Genomic DNA, 15,955 nt, shown 5'->3' with positions numbered 1-15,955 from the left:
AACTGAAACTGCTTCCTTGGTGCCAATTACATGTTTAAAAGGAAACCAACATGAGAAACTGTTACTCATTTTCTGCCTGTGCCCATTTCTGGCAGTACATAATGTCAAGGTAACGTGTGGCATAAACAGCTATTGGCATGCCAATTACTAATGCCCACCAGAGGAATACATGTAATGACTATATGTGGTTGTTGGTAAGTTTAGTTATTCACCTGATGAACGCAGGCCCATCTGGGTACAGACCACCAAATACCTGAGTATCATAACTCATAATAAATCATAACTACTACTCTCCGATCATGGCCCCCCTTCAAGCCATCCCTTGTGGTCTACTGACCCTCACCCCCCAGTAAAAACACATATAGGAGCTAAGTGTTGAAATGAGTGAAAACAAGAGTGTGCACAATGGGGACGAGAAACAGGAAGAAGACATTGAGAGGGTGAACAAAGAACCTTTGCTGGATGATGCAAGGAAACCAAGAAGGATAGACTGGAGCCAAAGCATAACCACATTTATAAAACAAACAAAGGAATTGCTACTCAAATCTCAATTTAATAGAAAGCCAAAGTAATCATGTCAGACAGAGAAACACTAAAAAAGAAATGAAGGCCAAACAACATTCTTACAGTAGAATGAGAAAGCAGAATGAATAGGAAAATCAGCATAGTTCGAAAGTCCCAAATATTAGGAACAACAATAATTAAGATGAGATAACACAATAGTTTGTAACAAAGTTTTGATAGAAGTGAAAGCTAACAAATGATGAATTTGATTAATATTAATAAGATAAAAATGACAAGCCTGGAGTAGGATAGGAATTGGGCATGTAAAGTAAAAGATGAATCAAAGATAAAGCCCAGATTGTGAGATTGGATGCCAGCGTGAAGTTGTGACAGTGATAAACCAGAAGAAGAAGAAGCAGGAAACAAAAGTGAGAAGACATCCAAGATTCAACAGCTAAGAGACAGGCAGGTAGGCGCTGATGGATAGAATCGTCAAATGAAGGAAAGGAAAAATAATTGAGTATCATCTAAGTAGAAGTTAACTTACAAACTGTGTTCTACAAATAAGGAAGCTAAGGATGGGGTGTATCAAGTACATAGAACAGTTCTAGATCATAGCTCTGACGTACTCCATATGAAAGAAGATAAGAATGTGAGAGGGAAACCTTCCATGATATCACAAGAGAGGTTAGAAAGATGAGAAGAAAACCACTGAGGAACAATGCCATAGATCCCCCAAGATGAAAGACTAGACACCAATGTTGAATAATCCTCTGTGTCGAAAGCTGTACTAAGATCTAACAGTGCCAAGATAAATGAAAGTCTAAGGTGACGAATATGAAGTATAGAACGAAAGAAGGGTAGTCTCAGTGGAGTGACCTGGACGAAAACCAGATTGGTGAGAAGGAAACAGATTGTGCATATTAAGATGAGAGCTAGTCTGAGAAAAGACAATACATTCAAGCCATTTAGGCAAGTATGGAAGAAGAGAAATGGGATGAAAAACTGAGATCTCTGTAGAATCCAAAAAAGGTTTCTTAATAATGGAATTATAATAGCTACCATAAGCCAATTGGGAAAGTGGGCAGATGAGAAAGTGATATTAAAGAAAATGGTCAAGGCAGAAGCAAATGAATATAAAACAAATGTAATTTAAAAAGCATGAGTTGTATCAGAGGAAGTTGCAGTTGGATGAGGACGAGCAATAGAGGACATAGCATCACTTTCAGGAATACAATTACCAGAGAAAAAACGAAAAAATAATATCACAAACAGGTGAGCTAGATTCTGTATGATTCAATGAAAGTCTGATGTCTTGAACAATAGTCAAAATAATTAGCAAAGTTATCTGAATCAAAAGTGGAAGTAGAAGCGGGATCAGGTGATAGTAATGACTTCTCAAGGATACTGTGAATGAGTGTTATTGTTTTAATACTGAATACAACCTGAACATATCCATTATACCGTAGTGTTAAGCACCTGAACTGGACCTGCTCGCTGTTATAACCTTCTGTTTATTTTCTGGCTTCTCTGTAGTTCTGCATATTCCAGTAAAAGACCAGCATGTTTGCCCACATTTAAATGCACACCTTACTTTTTTGTAGTTCCGGGAAATTATATTATGAGTATAAGCCCTACAAGACTTGTCCTTATTGAACATTCTCAGGTCCCATAAGAGGAGGGTCCTGTTGCGCAGCGTGGGCCTCTGTACCAAGTGATGATCTCGTTGACCAAATGGATGCAGAGGAGCTGGGGATGCTTTCAGCTTGTGCTTTATAGTGAGTGGGCAGGGGGGAGGGGAGGTTGAAAAATATGACACGAACAGCAGGGTTCTGAGCGCTGCAAAAGTCCTGTTGGACTTCCTACTTTTTAGGGAATCCCTGAAATCGGTAGTAAACATGTTTTTCCTGCAATTCTATGTAAATGTAAATATCTATGTCATTATGTCCACCAGAATCATAAAATGTAGCATGCAGTGTAGCAAAGGTTTAATCCATTTACTAAAGATACGTGTGTTTGCTTTTCCTCATTCTGAGTGTTCAAACTCATTCAAAGGTCCATGATTTGCCTCTATTTCAGATGAACAGCAAGATGTGGTGGAGCGGTGACAGCACAGAGAAGCCTTGAACCGGGAGGTTCTCTCTGCTTGGGGCTCTACTCCGCCAGCCCATCCATCTCACAATGTCAAAAAAGGGTGCCAGCAGCCGAGCTAAGGGAGATAAACCTGATGTGCTGACTTCCCTGCAAGCGGCCAATGAGGAACTCAGGGCCAAACTAACCGACATTCAAATTGAGCTACAACAAGAAAAGAGTAAGGTGTGGACCTTTCATTCAATATATTGAAGATGTCTTCCATGGTATGTTTTTGAAATGCTTGAGCACATGTTCACCTCAAGTGAGAGGGCTGAAGAGCTCTGACCTTCTCTCCGGAACCTCTTTCTTATGAAGACACATACAGGAAGCTCCTGTGTATCTGTGAAACTGTGAGTGAATTCGGAAAGTCATTCATGCTTAAGCACCCATTCCTAGTTGTATGGCATGGGGAATAGGTTGCAATAATTCAATTACTCCTAATTTTACTTCATAACTTCAATAAAAATATGGGACGAAATGTGGTCAAACGTCCAATAATTGCATTACAGCAAACCACAACATTTACAATAGAGGGTGTACAGAAATACACAGAAGCGGCAACCACGTTCCGTGTCAGCTTTGTTCGATACAGAAACCTGACAGTTAAATCCAGGTTATTGTTTTTAAATTGCTGACTATGTAGAAATTATGAAATCAAGTCCTGGGTTTGCAGAAAAACGTAGATTTCCAGTGATTTCCTCACCAGTTATTGAGCCTAGAGCGAAAGTAATGATGACAACAAATGAGAATAATTGAGAATATGCTGAAAAAGCTGACCAAAATGGTGACGTCCTTGGAAGGTTTTTCCTGTTTGTATCGAGGGAATTCGTTTTTATCCTGGCTCCCACCCCACAAAAGCTTCTGACGAACCTGAGTGCACGCAGTAACACAGACTAGCCAGAGTGGATTGGAGACTTGTATTGTATAGTGCACAACCATCATAGGCATGACATCACAGCACTTTGGCCTTGTTTTAAAGTGCAGCAGTCGCTATACAGCTCATGTGCTGTTTTATTGTCGGCAAATGAGCTTATGAAGATATTAACTAAACTAAACTACATTTCTTGGATCCACTAAGTTTGATTTTTTTGTTTTTTTAAATGAAATGTAATTATGTTTTTTCCTGTGAGCCAGAAGAGTACGATCAATAACTGTGATTGCCAATGAATCGTATAATCGTTTCCTGGATGCCTATGTTCGTAGGCTCGGCTCTAATTGGCCTCTGCGCTCTGTGGCTCTGTGCAGATGGCAGCTGCACTATCAGCAGGTATGGTAAAGCCCGCATGCAGCTTTAACAGGAGGAAACCTTTCGCAAAACATCTATTAGATATACCTGTCACGTTGCCTAACATGGAAATGCCTAGTTAGGACAATTTACTGCACTATTTGAAACATTCTCATGAACTGAAGCCGGGGTTTTGCATTTAGTAGAATACATTTCCCGTCCTGTCAGAGAATGAAATAATGAGAGCCATTATCAACACTGTAGAATGCTTTCACTTTTTTATTTTTATTATTTTTGAATGGTTTAAACTGAAAAAAGTAGTGGTTCTAAATGAAATTGGTCGCTGTTTCAAGTACACCGAGGAGGATTGTGTATTTTAAAGGGATTGCAATACATTTAATGAGCTGAACTTGAAATAGGCAGTAGTCTCTAGAACGTTCGATGCACATTCAAGGGGATTTAGGGACCAACATCCTTAGAACAATTACTTCTGCTGCCATTAGGGGGATGCAAAGCCACTCGTCAATATTTACAATGACAGAAGGCTGAGGTAGGCATGAGCTCATGGTAGGCAATAGCTCAAAGGTGCCTTAAAAGTTACTTTGGTTATGACTGAAAAAAGAGAATCAGGGGTTAAGATGCAAGAGTCTGCCATCGGCCATGCACGTTAATAAATAGCACAGCTTTAATAAAAGCTTCATATCGTACCATTAAGGTATTTGATTGGATTGGAGCAAGCGGCCTCATTTGAAAGACATGTTCCATTAAGACAGGCCAGATCAGTATCTGTTATATCCAAAACAGAACTGGCTTGAACAGATTATTGAACATGGGGGTTTGTTTTGAATCTCTGAACTCCTGTGGGGTAGCGTCCGAGTCTGGTCTACCCATTGATGCAAACGTTGGTGAAGTGTATGATCAACTAACCACTTCCTTTCTCCCTTACGTGGCCAAAAGTAAGAGAGGTAAAGATAACAAGATCCAAAGTGAAACAGAACATTTTGGTAGGTTAGACAAAGAATGCACAGAATTAAAGTGCTTGTTGCAATCTAGGGTTAAGCAGAATGGGGAGATGGCAGATATCTGCTCAATTAGATAGCTTATATATCCCTTATTGCCGAAAAGAAGAAAGAATTCTGGAATTGTAGCAGGCACAATCTGATAAAAGCAGCCAATGAGAGGGACATGAAATCCTTCTGGAGAGTAGTGTCACAGGAATTAGGTCAATATAAATCATGCATTGTACCAAACAACACTGAGATCGAGTGGGTTGTCCATTTCCCTTAGATGTTTGGGGTAATCTTCTAGTCGTTTTTTGCGAGACCCCCTTGACGAGTTACTTACAATTTCTGAACGGATTTGGTTTTGCTTCACATGCTTTGCTTTAATTCCTAATTTAGGTAGTACTGCTGTTCCAATGTCAAGAGGCATAACTTTCAATTGTTGGCATCAGCAAAGTGTTTAAAAAAGTGTTTTAAAAGCACTTAGCTAGGACCTTGTCATGCAATTTTAGCCCATCCGGTAATTTTATTTATTTGCATTTCTCTGCATTCTGGGTAAAAACACTAAAGGTAGTGCAATGAAAAAACTATATTCCAATTGAACATAACAATCACATCCGGAAATTTATGACATGGTTTTATCTCAAAGCTATGTCAGCGTTAAACATTACAAGTTATTGTTGGTGATATATCACTTTCTATTCCATTTGATAACAATTTCATCAATAAGGACTTAATAGATGACATCACTATTTGAATTCTGGCAATAACTAACTAGCGGGGGACAAGCCATTGACATGTTTCCAAAGCTTCCAAAACCTGAGACAGAACATATGTACTTAAATGCAGGTCTTGGACATTTTAAAAAGGTGTATCAATTTTGTCATTCTTAAAAAAAGTGAAAACAGCATCAACATATACACCACTAGTCACGATCATTGAAATGTGACTATGTCTTAATATGGACATGTGAATATATTCTTTTGCTTTACATTTGTATTTGCAGATTCAATTCCACCAACTCAAATACAAGAAATGCAAGTGCAAGGTCTGCAAAAGCAAATGTTGGGGTTATCAGGAAAAGTCCCAATGAAAAAGAGGGGTTCATGTTGGGGAGCTGAGAAGTTGGTGCAATGTTGCAATTGTATATGTATGCAGCGTATTTAATATGAATGGGATATGTGTTACTTTGAGTGTTACTTTGTGTTCAAGTTGAAACATTTAAGATGTGCACGCATGCAGCAAGATAAAATGTCAAAATCACCAATGAAATATAAATACAATCTAGGTAGGGGGTGCCATGAAGCACCTGGAAGCTGGGCAATGAGGAGCTTCACAATTCAAATGTGAGAAAGGAGATTTGTTATTAATAACTCACTGTAAAGAGGACACAATCGTATTTTAACATGCATGCACTCTGATATATAAATGTGTTCTTTTCATAAATATGTGAAACTCTGCAGTCAGGGTGTGAAGGCCTAAGGAAAGGTCATGACTAGCCATGACATTAAGCAGATTTTCAGCCAGCAAGCTGGCTCAGGGTTTTTATGGCTTAGCAGTATCATGGAAGGAAGAAGTCATCTTTTAAGTGCATGGGAGCTTGTTATTTATTGTTCAAGGAATCCATTCATTTGCTTTTGGACGAGCAATAAATGTGGGGTGAAGGGATGCTCAAGGCCAGAGTTGACCGATACTTCATGGGTTTTGAATGTTTTCTCAGGATGCGACCAGAGGTCATGCGTGTTGAATTAGTAGTCATTTAGATTACAGTGTTCCAAAGATCCCAGCAAGTCTGGATGGGTGAGATGACTATCACCAGTTTAAAGCAAACCTGTTTATTCTTCCCCTCCTCATTTTGTTTGAAGTACTGTTGCAAAACATGTGCAATTACATCCGGGGTTACAAGGCCTAAGGCCATCTGGGACTTGTAATAAATTATGTTCGTATGTGAATGTGTAACTACATCCTAAAAGAGGGTGTCTTGTACACATGAGCTGAAGATGGTAGTTAACATAAATGTGACCAATGAGAAAGGGGGAATTGGAGAAAGATTGGATTTATTTTGTATAGGTTTGGACCAATTATGTGTGGGGGAGGACTTGTAATATAATAAATGGGAATGTTTTAACTGTTGCAAACATTTATATACTGTGCCAACTTGTGTGGTTCAGAGAGACTCAAGTTAGTTTGACAGCATAATCTAGCTCCTCCCGGCCGATTGTAGAATAAACTTGCTTCACTTACAAACGTGAACTTCTTTCTTAAGTGGTGGGCCTGCTTTGGGTTAAGGTGAGTAAAGGCCCATCTGCCCGCAATCAATTCATTACGAAATATCATATAAAATTAAGTAAATACATGTTAGAGATCAACTAATTGAACAAAGAGCAAAAATGAAGTTGTTTTGTTGGTCTATTAAATATGTCCTTACAGGGGATAAGAAGTAATGTTTTATAGATGGTTATTTTACAGTTTTCATTAGCTTTTCAGGTCATTAATTTTCATTCATTAGTAAAGTGCTAAATAACAAAAAGTTGGACATCTAGGCGCATTGAGGTATAGCTCCCTCAGAGGCTAAGAAGAACTGTTTACTGTTGCAAATTCTTGAATTTGTGAGTTTTTGTCCAGATTGTCAATCCAGAGTTTGACTGCCTGAGGATAAAGGACTTATAGATTTTAAGCACTTCAATTTTTGTAGGATACGAAGGATGATGCTTTTTCCTTTGCTTGACTTTAACTCCCCACCTGGTCTCTAAATCTGTCAACTCTTTTTCCTTAAAGCGTGTTCTGCAGCACAGTGAGTGCTTTTAACCTTATAATTCAAATCCATCAGTAGTAAATAGCTGATATTATCTAACCCAGCCCTGAGGAGTGTTTGCATTGTAGAATTCTGCCGCTCATCACCATATACTCCAGTCTCTGTGCATGATCCAGTCCAATGTTTAGCCTGGAATCAACCAGTATGATTGGGACCACATTCCTCTGACTGTCCCGTGAACGCTGAACGAGTATCCTGCTGCTTTGATGTCATAGAGTCAGCTTGTGAACTTCCATGCATGTCAGCACGACAACAGTACTGCTGGTAACCAGGAATATTCGTTCAATGCTCTTGGCCAGGAATGGTAGTTGACGTTCTCACAGATCAATCTTAGCTGGCTGTTCAGATAATATTGCACTTCGCTGCAAGCAATATCCCATTTGATCTTCTGACTATAAGGCTCATTAGCACATTCTTTGTTCCACTGATCGGGTCTTCTATAGCGTGCACTTTTGCTAGGCTTGCATCCACATTGGTCGGTTGCAACCCCATTATGATTGCCAATAATGATTATTTCCAGCTGATCTAATTTCTCCTCATGGATGCTTATCCTGTAAATGTTCCAGGCTCAGGCCACTGAGTTACCCAAATTCATCCTCAGATTATTTGACTTAATTTCATTCCAGGAAGCATGTCCTTCTGTTGGGACAATCCGATAGCTGCTTGTTGTTAAATCATTTGAAAAAAATGTTGCTTGGAAGGTCAATGTTGCCAGAACAAAATGCATCAAACTACAGGTAGTGTTCAACACTGTCCACTTCTCTGGAGCAGTCCGTTATGCACATGTTTCTACCTTGGTATCTGCATTTGTATTTGATTGTTTCTTTCAAATATGTTTTCTGTGTTGGTCTAGGCATTGTCAAGGGTTTTGACCCATGTTGAATCAATAGACTGGGTAGATGTGGGGCTGAGCTGTTGCCGTCCATTATTCAATCCCAGAACAAACTAAATCAATAGACTGGGTGGATGTGGGGATGAGCTGTTGCCGCCCACATTCACGCCAGAATCCAGGAGAACTGCGCAGTTGGCACAAGACCACTCTAAAGATTGAACCTTCTTGTGGGGGGGTTCCACATAACCACTCTAATGTCAGGATGCCTATCAGAACAATAGCAAAAATCTCCTGTCAAATTCAAGACAACTCAAAAATGGATGCAGTACCGACAAATTCCCCAAGGTGGCGCTAGCGGTCTAAACTCTGACAGGGAAACTGTATTTAGGAGTTGCAAGAGGGGCAGGGACTTCAAAGCTTGTTGGTTAATTGAAAATCTTAGCCACCTGCTGTTCCCAGAGGCCAAGAGGCTGGGAAACCTTAACACCTCAGAGATTCCCACACCAGGAGGCAGGAAATCACATTACCCTGTTGATTGATTGAGGAGAGACTTCCAGGCAGCCTGCTGGAGCCCACACAAAAGGCTCTTTCTGTTGAATGGGGTATGTTAATGTTGAGTGTTTCCTGACAACAGCCCTCTGCCAGCAAGGAGAGACATGTGATCACTGACCCACCCAGACTTCTGGAGGCGGACCCAAACACTTTGGGGAGTTGAATTGCAACAAATATATATTTTATAGAAACAGTGATAACTTATTGTAACCAAATGACAGGAATGTACAACTTTGAGAGTCTTAGTTTGAAAAATGCCCTCACGATTTGAGTCCAAACTCCAATGTGTACCATGTTCTGGGGCAAAACCCTGCTAATTATGAATATTGTAGACAATGTGTTTAAGCTAGAGACATGGAAAGTTACTGGGATATAAGTGGTAGGGAAATGTACCTTTGTATAATTTTTGATGAAAATCCCATATTGCACAACCCACTAAAATCGAAAAGAGGCGGAACAGAGACTACCTTAAGCAAGGTGTAATATGTACATGCAATGTCAACCACTTGTGTACCTGGGAAATATGTATTTGAATCAAATATAGATTTGTGGGCAAATTGACCAGGGTAGGATCCTCTGACCCATAAACAGACCTCATCATGATGACAATCAATTTCCTTCCCCCAATCATGGGAGAGGGGAGAATTGGGCCAATGACAAGTAGAGAGGGGCAGGCTCAGTTATGCCACACACACACCCACTTCCAAAACACATAAAAAGAGACTGCTGGGACAGGTAGAGACATTCAATTCCATTTTCTGCGGGACACTCTGCCGGGAGACTCCAGACTTCACATCCATCAATCTCCAAAGAGCAGAACTTTACTTCAGAACTTAAAGCAAGGGCCCAAACCCACAAACTGAGAACTCTTCTCAGCAGGCCTCAGCATCCTTAAAATCATCTGCAAACTATTCCACAGCCGGGCGAGCTGTTTGAATTCTGTACCAAGAACTTTTGCCGGAACCGCAGACCAGACCCAGATCGCTGTGAGCAGAACCAGAGATCCGGATCGCTGTGAGCAGAACCGGTGCCTGATTGACCCGCCGAGCAGACAGAACCGCCGCCGGACGTGTTGACCAGATCCGTGACAAGGCCTAGTTCAAATTCATATTGTGATTACCTAGCAGAACTGTGCAGAACCAATCTCTTAGTTAAAATAATCCAATCCAAACTATTTTACCCTAATTAGAACAGCCTCCTAGAAATCGTGTTATCTGTCATTTGTAAAGCTGCACAACTGTCACCTGTCAATTCTGCAGCTGCAAGCTGTCCCCTGTCATTTTGAGTTTTACTTTAAATCCAAAAATCTACCTTTATTAAATTGTCCGTATCTCTGGAACCGTTTGTCCTAGCACTCGCGAAATTTACAACGATTTGTGATTTGGCTCAATTTCTCCACTTGTCAAAATAGCAGCTCCATTCTTTCCTTTGTTAAAATCCGTTTGCAACCTGGTAATAACTCATAGAGCATTGCTAAAGTGAGCCTGAACTAATACCAACAAGCATCTCTCACTCACCCTGAACCTCTAGAGGGAATTAAAAGCAATTTAGCACCTTTTCACCTCCTTGCAAACTACATTAAAGTAATTCGCCTGTGTTTAAAACTCATCCCTGTTTTCTCTAAGCTTGCTGGGGGAACTGGAACTGTGTATTGCATTATAAAGTGTGATTTGTTGGGATTCATGAAGACTGTGTGCTCCCCTTCCATCTCTTGTATTGCATAGGGGGGGAGTGAATTGTCAAAAGAAAAAGTGATCATATTACCTTTTGCTAAAATCATAACAAGTTATTTCTGTACTGCATTTTATTCCACCTTGCATTTCCTTGAAACCATCAAGCATTTTCAGCTACCTCATCCTCTACACTACTCCTAAGTAACCAAATCAGTGTACCCCTGTAACATTATCCATTGTTGATCACGGTCATATTCTGAAGTGTGATATCAGTTATCAATTTATTTGTAAAGTGTGATAGATATATATGGTTGAATTGTCCAAATAAACCTTTTAAATTTGCAAAACAAACCTACGTCTTGGCTCAGTGGGGTCAGGGGGATTCTAAGAGGGGGGTGTTATACAAGGGTTGGCATCCAGAGTACTGAACTGGACATAAAAATACATCAATAAGGGTTTTCCTCAGCATCCCAGACTAGGCATTGGCTTAGCTGTAGTGTTGATTGAATATCGCTTACAGCATGCCTGTTTCTTGAACTTTCTTAATGTCATCATGTGGTTTCAAATTTTTTAAACAATTTTCTTCCTTACCCATTCTGAATTAGGTGCTGCCTTTGAAAGTAGCTCCAGTCTGTTGGTACCCACTCTGGCAGAGCTCTACATGCAGCGAGTATCTGTGCATAAAAGCACTATTTCTCACCAGGATAAAATCCCAGATAACACATCCCACATTCTCAAGAAGCAGTCCCACAATGTCTTCCCAGCCAAACCACAATGGAGCACTTTCACCATGAAGGCCTTTCACCATGATCTGCAACCTGTGGTTACTTCTTGTGCACATCTTTTGTATGCTTTATTGTTAGTTTCTCAGGCATTACCATCTGTACCTATGTCCTCTCACCTGATTACCCACTTAGTAAAGAGACAAAGCCAATCAATCCCAGAAACTGCAGACCCAGCCTCTGTTGCATCGATCAGTGGCCTCGTAGGTTTACAGTGACAGTCACGAGTGCAGGCATGAGCCATCCTTACAGCGTTCTGCATTGTCTTTACTTAACCCTCCATACAGCCCAAAGCACCTGGCTTCCGGGAAATGCTTTCCGTGAGGATGTTTCACAAAACCCACTGGACAGGTTGAAACAGTGCTCCCGGCCGTTAGGAATCTCTCAGCAAACATCCCCTTTTTCAGCCAGAGCTACCCCAGATCATGGACCACAAATGCCACAAAGACACCTCTCCAAAGGCCCAGAATAGAAAGCTCCCAAAAAAACAACTCCTTCTTCTACACTCAAGATTCTATAAGGTGTTTAACCAATCGAAGCCTATTCATATCCCAAGGATATTCAATCCTCACGTGAAATTCTCACTACCAACTCCCAGGTGTCACTAACCATGTAACCTAGGGAGGCCACAAGTTAGGTTCTTCAGACAATAGTTAATTGCGAAAACCGGATGTCGATTTTTCAAAAACTGTAAATTGAAGTGTGATTATATGCACGTAGCTTGGGCACAATCATTTGTCAGGTGTGTTGTACTCATAAGCAACTTGTAGTGCTGTATCAAACTTTGTCATTCCCTACATCCTGGCAAAAAATGGTCTTGTGATAACAATGACATTTCCTTCTTTTCCCAGCAAAGTAGATAATTTCTCATTTCTTTGGTTAACCCTTTGTGGCTTTCCAGGAGCACAGGGCTCACTGTACTTTCTTTGGCTCTGAAATATAGTCATTTTTAAAAAAACATTTTTCAAGGCTCACATTTTTTTTTTTCCACAATAACAAATAAAAACTTAATATAATGATAATCTATTAAATATGCACACAATCAACCAAAGGCAGGACATATTAAGTAATTCTTCATAAACTAATTCAGAATAACAAATAGAAGAGAAAGAATAGCTGTGTATGAGGGGAAAGAGAAAAAGAAGAAAGGAAAAAGAAAGAAAGCATTGAAGCCAATGACTGAAAATTACATTTGAAATAACCCTTGCAGCTAACACAGCAATATTACAAACCCATTAGATAAATTATTAAAGCTAGATGTGTATTGTTCCCAAATTAAAGTCCAGTATCAACCATAAATATTGAGAAAACAGCTCCAAATGTCCCAAAATTTGTCAATTTCATCGGTGTTTTTGTAAATGGATTTAACATACATTGAAACAGTAAGAAGCTCCTCCAACCAGTCATCAATATTAAAAGAATTACTTGACTTCCAGGACCTTAGTATTATTTTTTAGCAATCATGCATGCGCGCAGTAACCATACTTTCCTGCCAAAGTCAATTTCATCCAGCAAAGAGATATCGCCCAAAACTAATAAAGAATCATTCATGGGAATCACAGTGTTAAAAACTAAACCAAATCTTTCACAAACCCTTTCCCAGAACTGCATCGTTTTGGCACATGACCAAATCAAGTGACTGAGGGAACCTCTTGAGTACTTACACTTCAGCAGAGATCACTGTCCAAATGTTGTCTCTTGAACAACTTTTCAGGTGTCCAATAGGCTCTAAATAGTAATTTCGTTTGAGAGGCTCTAAGGCCCCAATCTAAACTCACCAAACGAGTGTTATCACAGCACCTTCGCCAACACCTCAAGTCAACGTTTTCCCCTATCTCCTCAGCCCAAATCGCTGGTAATCTCGAATCTCCTTTTCAATTAGATTTTATGATTCCGTAGATGGTAGAAGCAGGGTGTGATGCACTCGAGCATACCTCTAAAGCTGCCCAGACAGCACTCTGATTATTCAACTGTGGCACTTCAACACAAGCAGAAATAATAATCTTCAGTTTTCTGTATTCAGCAAACCAGCATCCTGCCATCTCATACATCTGACCAAGTTGAGTCTATGGTATCCAACTGCCTCCCTCAAACAAATCCTTCAAGTACTTTATACCAGCCCCAAACCATTCCGACCAAAAGAGGGTCTTTCCCTGGTATAGCAATGCTCGGTTATTCCGTATGGATGCATCTGGGTGCAAATAGGGATCAGCACTCAAATGATTTGAGAGTTCACACCAGCAGTCTTGCAAGAATGAGGTGAGTGCACTGGCCTTTTTCGAATTGCATCTCTTAGTAGTCAGCAGGGCTTTAGGGTCCAGCTGGGAAACCGCACCACACTCCCATGAGAAGAATTCAGATTGATCAGACCGTTCATTCATTGAGTCAGCAACCCTGCACAAGTGGCGAATGGAGACTGACAAATGGTAGTCTAAGAAATTAGGCAAGTTCAGTCCTTCAAGTTTCAATGGGAGTTGAAGTTTCCAAATTGCGAGCCTTGGGGGTTTCCCATTCCAAATAAAGTTTTGCATAATTCTATTGATCTCCTTGAAAATGTTTCCTGGTACCTTGATAGGGAGCATGGATAAGATATAATTTATCCAAGGAGCCAAATTCATTTTTGTACAGTTTATTTTTCCCCAGGTTGACAGCTTCAAAAGACCCCACCTTTCCAAATCTGATTTGAGTCTCGGGAGGATCCATGCAAAATGTATCATTGGTAGCTTCATTATATCTGCTCCAATACAGATGCCTAGATATCTCATCTTTTCTGCACACCACCTAAATTGAAATTGAGCACATGCATGCCGTTGACAAAGATAATTAATCGGGAGGATTTTGCATTTACTCCAATTAATCCTATACCCTGATATTGATGAAAATAATTGAATATCACGTATCAGGTAAGGAATACCAACAGCAGGGTCCTGAAGAGCAATCAATAAATCGTCTGCATACAGCCAAATTAGGTTGTTTCTGCCATTTTCAATTATGGGTTGAAGGTTCACATCTGCTCGTAAGCATACTACAAGTGGTTCCATAGACAAAATGAACAGGAGAAGCGAAAGCGGGCAGCCCTGCTTTGTACCCCGATGAAGTATAAATGTATCTGAAATAAGGCCATTCGTCAGCACACTTGCAGAAGGATTGCTGTATAAAAGCTTAACCCATTGTCAGAAATCTTGCCCATAGTTCATTATTTCCAGATATGTGAACAAAAACTCCCATTCCACACGATTAAACGCTTTCTCAGCGTCTAGCGAAAGGCCCGCAGTGGCAACAGGCTGATTGCGTCCTTTCTCAATGGTCAATAACAGGCGTCTCATGTTGTCCGCCACCACTCTGCCAGAGACAAAAACTACTTGATTTTCATGTGCCAGACTTGAAACAACATTTTCCAGTCAAACAGCCAAGATTTTAGCCAATATTTTGCAGTCGCAATTTATTAGACTGATCGGTCCATAATTTTCACATCTGGTAGCAGACCGGTCCTTCTTTTTCAATACTGTAATTAATGCATGCCTCATTGTATCTGGTAATGAGCCAGACTCAAATGCATCATTAAAAACTTCAACCAAAAGTTGCAGTGCAGAATCTGGGAGGACTTTATAGAATTCATTAGGTAGTCCATCTATGCCAGGTGACTTACCCATAGTCAGTTTCGAAATCGCCAGTCGAACATCATCTAACTCCACTCTTCCTTCAAGGCTTGCTGCCTTATCAGTTGTCAGACGAAAGAAAACTTTCAATGTCTACTTTTTCACAGGCCAATTCAGAGTCATAAAGTTTCTCCAATATGTTATTCAAATCTCTGATTGCAGTAATAAAGCAATCGCTTTCAGTTACCCTCAGCCTATGTGCCAGCAATGTCCCTGCTTTCTCACCGTTCTCAAAGTAATTAGTCTTTTGCCTGAATAGGGCATAGTCGACCTGGCTGGAAATGAGTGTGTTCAGTTCATATTTTGCTATTCTCAGTTCAGATTTTGTTATGTCATCCTTCCTTGCTGCAAACAGATTATCTAGACGCTTTGCTTCAGAAGAGAGCCTTCGAATTTCTTTTGTCCTCAGTTTCCTCTCCTTCCCAGTTTTTGAAATCAGCACTCCACGGACAAAGCACTTCAGTGCTTCCCAGACTGTCGAGATTTTGATGTCGGCAGTTTTATTGATTTGGATAAAGCTTTCAATTTCCTCTATTACCTCTTGCCTGATTTGGTCATTTTTCAAAATATTAGAGTACATTCTCCACCTTGAGGATTTAACCAGGGAGTGATGTAACGATAATCCCAGTGATAGAGGTGCATGATCTGACAGGGCAATGAGCCCAATTGCTGTATCGAAGCAACTCGAAGTTACTTGTCCGGAGGTCAAGAAGAAATCAATCTGAGAATGCGTATCATGACATGGAGAATGAAAACTATAATCCCTATCGGATGGGTGC

The 15,955-nt window shown here is 40.3% G+C and overlaps 1 protein-coding gene across 15 annotated transcripts in view; it reads left to right on the top strand.

Annotated features, from left to right (window-relative positions):
* JAKMIP3 (Janus kinase and microtubule interacting protein 3) overlaps positions 1-15,955 on the top strand; it is a 2,072,678-nt gene that overhangs the window by 650,153 nt on the left and 1,406,570 nt on the right. For all 15 annotated transcript variants that reach the window (XM_069611426.1, XM_069611425.1, XM_069611424.1 and 12 more), the window contains one exon: positions 2,584-2,820. In XM_069611426.1, the coding sequence (XP_069467527.1) occupies positions 2,686-2,820 (135 nt within the window). In that variant the 5' untranslated portion in view covers positions 2,584-2,685. The remainder of the gene's footprint in view (positions 1-2,583; positions 2,821-15,955) is intronic.

Source organism: Ambystoma mexicanum, chromosome 8 (genome assembly GCF_040938575.1).
Source record: "Ambystoma mexicanum isolate Mex_15411 chromosome 8, UKY_AmexF1_1, whole genome shotgun sequence".
Taxonomy (NCBI): domain Eukaryota; kingdom Metazoa; phylum Chordata; class Amphibia; order Caudata; family Ambystomatidae; genus Ambystoma; species Ambystoma mexicanum.
Note: the sequence above shows the minus strand (reverse complement) of the source record. Positions and strands in the feature narration are given on the sequence as shown.